At 55.1% G+C, this 7247-nt stretch overlaps 1 protein-coding gene across 1 annotated transcript in view; it reads left to right on the top strand.

Annotated features, from left to right (window-relative positions):
- LRFN2 (leucine rich repeat and fibronectin type III domain containing 2) overlaps positions 1-5553 on the top strand; it is a 35974-nt gene extending 30421 nt beyond the window's left edge. The window contains exon 2 of the mRNA XM_007130110.2: positions 4566-5553. Coding sequence (XP_007130172.1) covers positions 4566-5553 — 988 coding nt within the window. The remainder of the gene's footprint in view (positions 1-4565) is intronic.
- Positions 5554-7247: the final 1694 nt, after the last annotated feature.

Below are 7247 nucleotides of genomic sequence, written 5' to 3'. Positions count from 1 at the left end.
TTTGATGATGGCCATTCTGACCGGTGTGAGATGATATCTCATTGTATTTTTGATTTGCATTTCTCTAATGATTAATGATGTTGAGCATTCTTTCATGTGTTTGTTGGCAATCTGTACATCTTCTTTGGAGAAATGTCTGTTTAGGTCTTCTGCCCATTTTTGGATTGGGATGTTTGTTTTTTTGTTATTGAGCTGCATGAGCTGCTTGTAAATTTTGGAGACGCAGAGGTGCACACACTGCTGCCACCATATTCCATTGGCCAGAACTCGCCACCTGGACGCCACTAAGTGCACATTTGGCTGGGGAATGCGGTCTGGACTGAGCCCACGAAAGGGGGACAGTAGACTTCTGTGGTCAGCTCATAGGCTTTGCCCTGAGGCCCAGGTGGAGACTCTAAGAACCTCTCCCATCTCCGTTCCCAGATGCCCCAAATAGTAGCTTTAATGGCAGCAGTTAGGAAAAAGCAAACTTGGTCTGCAAGTGTCTCTGGGAGAGGTAACATGGGATGCCCCCTCAGAAGTTTTCGGGGACATGTGGAGCCTCTGGGGGGCTGAGTGGAAGAGGAACAGAGCAGTGACCAACATTGTCTGGAACTAGAACCTTTGTGTACTATATATAAGTGAACACCTATACACACACACACACACACACACACACACACACACACACACACATGCTCACAAATACGCACGTAGCTGGCTCTCAAATGATAGACACGCAGACATGCCCCCCACACATCGTTTCACACACATGCACGCACATTCATCTGCACTCACACACCCCAACACATATCTACATGCAAGTCCATAAAGATTGTCAGGGGTGTGCTTCAAAGATGTAGAAAACGCCTCTCCCGAGACATCCTCAGGACCAGGCAGTGTCTAAGGGTCACCAGCTATCGTATTTAACTAAGAATCCCTGACATTTGTACAGGCCTTAATATTTAACAAAGCAGTCTTTCATTCACTGCTCAACTATAGGGTAAATATTTACTCAGCAGTGACGCAAGGCCAGATATGATGACTGGCAACAGAGGTGCAAAGGTGAAGACACAGCCCATGTCCTCCGGGGAGACATAGGCATCCACCGAGAAGGGCTCTAGCAGAGGAAGGCAGGGGGGCTGTGGGAGCAGAGAGCAGAGGTTGGGTCAGAGGTGACGTTGAGTCCGGCCTCGAAAGATGAGGTCACCAGGTGGAGAAAGATAAGTGGTTTCTAGGAAGAGGGGCTGCTCTATGCAAAGGCATAAGGTGGTAGATTTGGGGAGTGATGAGTGATTCCGAGAAGGTGGCAAAGTGCTTCCTCCAGGTGGGGTTCTACTAGATAAGATGTGCTACTGCTGACATCAAGTAATGATAGTTTTTTCCCAAAGTGCAAGGAAAAAATAAGTTTTTCCTTCTTGTCGTGTAAATTATATGTCCTTGTGTCACCTAGGATTCCGTAAGGAGAAAAAAAAAACAAAGAACACTCTAGATAGAAGAGGGAATTCAGTACTGGGGTTGGGTTACAGGCGATGGGATTGTTGAGGGGTCAGCATCACAGAGATTAGCTACAGCAGGAAGCCACTGCCACCACCCACCCCGTCCAAGGATGGAGGTAATGGAGGAGACGGTTTGATCGGAGCCTAAGATCCGGGTCTCTCTGGCAGGAGGTAGAGCCCCTGGAGCTGGGATCACAGAGGAGGCTCAGGAGCTGAGAGGGAGACACCAATTAAAGCAGAAAAAGGAAGAAATACCTGGCTTCTCCCCTCCTCCCACACTCCAGTCTTCCTCTGGGGCCTCCAGTGGCCAGCTCTACCTGGGAGGCAAAGGAGCCTGGGAACAGGCAAGGGAGCCTGGGAAATGTAGTTCCTCGTCCATGGGCGGGCAGGTGAAAGGGAAGACAGACCTGAGAGCCAATAGCAGAATAACCAGTATGCTCCCGTGTGATTTCTTCTTAAACCTCTGCTGTCAGCTGTAGAAATCAGCTGTAGATTTGTTTGCTAGTGTTAAACTGTTAGTTGTAGTAATAGTGGGGTCTGCTTCCCAGGATAAGATGGTTAAACACTGAGATGATTTCTGGGCTCGGAGTCCATCTCCTGTGTCCTGGGATTGTGGAGAAGTTTAAATGCAATATTGAATGTGGAAACCCTTGTCACATACCAAGTGTTCAATAAAGCAGCCAGCCCGTCCCCTCCTCCATGGATATGCTCTTCCATCGCTCACGACCCAGAGAGGTGGCGGAACAAGGTGGGTCAGAGTGGACAGGAGCCGGACTGCCTGGGATTGAATGCCAGCTCTGCCATGTTACATCTGCTTAATACCTCTGCAGAACAAGGGTCACGTCAGTGGCTGCTTCAGAGAGTTGCTGTAGGGCTAAGTGAGTTGATAGAAGTAGGACACCAAAAACAGAGCCTGGCACACACTTGCCATTAAGTGTTTGCTCTACTATTGTCACCGTTCTGGGTGTGCACAGCTCCTGCCCCTCCAACTCACATCACTTCCCTGAGGGGGGAGGAAGTGGACCCGTGTAGCCCTGGGCTCTGCACAGCAGTTGGCCCAGCAGAACTGAGGTCCTGCTGGTGGAGGAGCGAGAGCCTCAGTGGGCTCTGAATATTGCTCCAGGGGAGGGGGTGGCTGACCTGCCACAGGCCCGGGGCAGGGGGTGCAGTTTTCACTGAGATGAGGAAAAACGTCCGAGTTTGTGGAAAGGCATAAGACCAGACTGTGGCTCTGGAAGCTAGTGTTAAAGCCCCAACTGCCTCATCTTGGCAGTCCCAGCTGTGTGACCTGAGGCAAATCACTTAGCCTCTCTGAGCCTTGGCCATTCCTCCTCTATGACATGAGGACACAGCATTACCATGATGCCCAGGTGAGATAGATAGACCTAAAGGGCTGGCTTGCAGGGCGCATGCTGGATCTGGGCCCCAACCTCCTCCACCCGCCTCTTCTGCCTCATGCACTGTAGCTATGGGTTGGGGATGGGGACGGGGGCAGAGGACTCAATTTCCTCCATGTGGCTTCCCCAGCAGCCGTGCGGGCCAAGAGTGAGGAGGGAGGCAGCACCCTCCAGCGCTGCTCACTGACGGGTTGTCAATACCTGCCTGTCAGTCCCAGCCTCCATGCGCGGCTCCCAGGTGGAAGTGTTCAGGCTCCAGTATTTCATACTTGAGATCTCAATTAAGCTGCCTGGCTCTGGGTGTGAGGGGTTGACAGGCATGGATGGCGCCCTGGATTAGTAGGGGACAGGAAAACGGAGGGCTCTTTGAGAGTGGAGGGAGATGGGGAAGGCTGCAGAGAGAGATGTGGCACCTTCAGGCCGAGGCATTTCTGCAGGAGTGTTTATGGGGTGAGACAGGTGTCATTTCTAGGGACCCCCACCAGAAGGCATGATACTTGCACAAAGGCCTTAGAGATCACAGTTTGCATCCATGCTTCCTGAAGGTCCAGGCAGAAGGGGCCCAGGCTATGGTGGACGGGCCCCAGTGAGGGGAGACTGCTGCCCCCTCAGACCCTCCCTTAAGGTGAGAGACCCGTCAAGGCTTCCCCGACCAGTGATACCCTTTCCCAGGTGTCTTTGGACGCGCCTGGCCTGCTACGGCAGTGATGGAGGACCCGTTCCCTCCCTCTGAGAAACAGTTGCCCACCATTCTTCAACATTGCACCGTGCCCTTCCCCTCCAAGCAACACCCCCCTTTTCCACCTCCAGTTTTCTTCTGCTTAGACCCCAGTCTGCACCAGCGAGCGTTCTCCCTCCCGAGGCATGAGAAAGCCATGTGGAGATGAGGATGGAGTTGGTCCCTGAGGGCAGGACCTTGTCTGTGACTCAGTACAGCGCCAGGCTCAGAACAAGGCTCAGTCAGTGCTGAGGAATCTCGCAGGACAGACAAGGGGTGGACCCAACCTCTGGGAGGGTGCTGAGGGGCCAGGGCTGACCTTACTCTCACCCCCACTGTCCAGAGACCCAGGGACTATTTGCAGCAGACAAGGCAGAAGTGGGGAGCTGGGGAGTCCCTTTTGTTCAGTTTTTGCTTCTTCACACCTTTAATCTCTCTGCCTCTCCTGTCCCTCCCTCTACACCCCCGCCCCGTGTGCTTCCTCTCTCCTCTCTGCTGAATCTCTCCCCTTTCTTCCCTGAACCTCCACCTCTAACCAATTTCCACTCTCTCTACCGTCACCTATCCCCCATCTCATTCCCTTCTTTTATTTCCACGTCTTCTGGGTTGTTCCCTGCAACTGATCGCCGATGTCTTTCTCTGTGTACCTGCTTCTGGCACTTCCACCCTCCACCCCGGAATCTTTCTCTCTCGTTTCCCTTTTCACCCCAACCTGCCTTCTGTTCTCTCACCTGGGTCCCCCTCCTCCCCCTCCCCTCTGCCTCCCCATCTCTCCCTTTTCCTGTCTCTCCACCTGTCACCCTCTTCTGCTCTGCCTCATTCTCTCTGTGTCCCTGCATCTGTGGCTCTCTGTCCCTCTCCATCTCTCCTGTCTCTGTCACCCTCTCTCTTTTTTCTACTTCTCCTCCGTCCCCCCATCACCCTACTGTCCCTCACCACCCCTCCCCCTCTATGCCCACCCACCCCCCGCAGGATGATCCCAGCCTCCAACAAGGCCTTCGTGGTCAACAACCTGGTGTCAGGGACGGGCTACGACCTGTGCGTGCTGGCCATGTGGGATGACACGGCCACCACGCTCACGGCCACCAACATCGTGGGCTGTGCCCAGTTCTTCACCAAGGCCGACCACCCGCAGTGCCAGTCCATGCACAGCCAGATCCTGGGCGGCACCGTCATCCTCGTCATCGGCGGCGTCATCGTGGCCACGCTGCTGGTCTTCATCGTCATCCTCATGGTGCGCTACAAGGTCTGCAACCAGGAGGGCGCTGGGAAGCCGGCGGCCGCCGTCAGCAACGTGCACTCGCAGACCAATGGGGCCCAGCCCCCCGCGCTGGGCAGCGCGCCCAGCGGGGCCCCCGCACCCGGGCCGCCCAAGGTGGTGGTGCGTCACGAGCTCATGGACTTCAGCGCTGGCCTGGCCCGAGGCAGCGACTCCTCTTCCTCCAGTTCCCTGGGCATCGGGGAGGCTGCAGGGCTGGGACGGGGCCCCTGGAGGCTCCCACCCCCCGCCCCCCGCCCCAAGCCCAACCTTGATCGCCTGATGGGGGCCTTCGCCTCCTTGGACCTCAAAAGTCAGAGAAAGGAGGAGCTGCTGGACTCCAGGACTCCAGGAGGGAAAGGGTCTGGGACATCGGCCAGGGGCCACCCCTCGGACCGAGAGCCACTGCTGGGGCCGCCCGCGGCCCGGGCCAGGAGCCTGCTTCCCTTGCCCCTGGAGGGCAAGGCCAAACGCAGCCACTCCTTCGACATGGGGGACTTTGCGGCTGCGGCTGCGGCTGCGGCTGCGGCTGCGGGAGGGGTCGCCCCTGGTGGCTACAGCCCCCCTCGGAGGGTCTCGAACATCTGGACAAAGCGCAGTCTCTCTGTCAACGGCATGCTCTTGCCCTTTGAGGAGAGTGACCTGGCGGGGGCCCGGGGAACTTTTGGCAGCTCCGAGTGGGTGATGGAGAGCACGGTGTAGGCCTGGGTGGGGGGGTGGGCATCCTCCCTCCCACCCTGTCAGGGTGAGAGAAGAGGAAAGCATCTTTACCCACAAGTCTCTGTGGCGTTTCCATGGTGATGTTTACATCCAGGGACAGTTTTGTCTCCCTGTCAACAGCCTCCCCTCCCCACCACACCACGCACACCACCTTCCCAGGCCCGTCCCCCACCGCCCATCGGGCTGTGCTCAGGGAAAGCAGACTAGATGGCTCAAATGTCAGACTAAGCCCTGAGTGTTTGGAAAGGCGGGGCTCCCGCCTTTCTAATCACAAATGTAGCCTATAAGCAAGCAGCTTTGCATTGCTGATGGTTCCGGTGTTGTTTTTATTTCTTAATTTATTTCTTCCACTTCCCCGACTCCTCCTCTTCAGTGACACGGATATCGGAGAGTTTACTCTACACACGAAAGCGGGTTCCCTGCAGCCCTGGTGGATGGCGATCGTTGCCAATTGAGAAGAGCAGGGAATGATTTGGGGTGCACGTTTGTTTGGGGGAAGACTGGAGTCCCCCGCCCAGACGCCTCATTATTCCCAAGAGTCCCCACACTTGGGAGGGATGAGTGACCTCCCCCATCCCTGGCCCAGCTTCCTTTGCTTCTCAAACACCCATCACATCAGCTTAAACTAGAAGGGTAACTTCTGGGACTCTATGTGTGGGAGAGGGAGAAGGGTTTTTATGAGACACAAGGGCATAAGGGATGTTAACTTTTGGAGTTGCTTTGGGATTTTTGCCTCTTTGGGGGGAAGCTGGGACAGGGAGTCCCCATGGACATGGGGTGGGGGCAAGAGGGCTTCTCTTAATTAAGGAGAGCAGAGTGGGGTGTGGCAAAAGGAGCACTGGACCCGGGGTCCAAAGCTCTGAGTCTGGGTTCCAGAGCCACCACCGAATAACCAGCTAAACACAGTGGGCAAGACCCTTTCTCTCTTTGGACCTCAGGCTCCTAATTCATAAAATAATGTGATCATACCAAGTCTTCAATTCCCTTCCAGCTCGAAGGACTAAGGACTCTTCATGACTAAATGAATTGTAGGGTTCTGAAGCTTGAAGAGGTGTTTGCGATCATCTCATCCTTAACCCTCTCTTCCCTTCCCCCAAGGGTCTAAAGGGCTTGCCCAAGGTCACATAGTACATTAGTGACCAAGTCAGGGCAGGGCCCAAGGCCACTTACCTCCTGGGGGTGGTGCTTGAAATCCATTACCCTGTCTTCATTGTAGCTAGGGTGTTTCTATGTCCAAAGTCTGTCCCTTGTTTGTTCCTGAAGAAGGTGGCTCAGGGTGGGACATGGGGACAAGGGGGATGCCTTCCATGGATGCCGTTCATGAGGAGGATCCATCATGGAAATGACAGGATGGCGATGGGAGGGGCACACGGGCTCCTTTCCATCTAGGGATTGACCCCCACGCTCCCAGACAGTGGCCAGAGGGGGCAGACGAGACGTGGCGGGGGAGAAAAGGCTTTGGAAGCATCTGAAGGTCTTTCCCCGCATCTCTGTCTCCCCTGGTCCCTGTCTGTTCCAGGTCTCTCCTCATTGTCAACGCACTACCTCTCCCCACCTCATTCTTTCCTCTCCCGAGCATCTGCCGTAGATCTCTAGCCTCTGTGTCTCTTGTTCTCCCTCCTTCTGCCACTTGCTGACTACACAGCCTACAAAGCATACAGGTGAGTCCATTTGGG

Source organism: Physeter macrocephalus, chromosome 18 (assembly GCF_002837175.3).
Source record: "Physeter macrocephalus isolate SW-GA chromosome 18, ASM283717v5, whole genome shotgun sequence".
Lineage (NCBI taxonomy): Eukaryota > Metazoa > Chordata > Mammalia > Artiodactyla > Physeteridae > Physeter > Physeter macrocephalus.
Note: the sequence above shows the minus strand (reverse complement) of the source record. Positions and strands in the feature narration are given on the sequence as shown.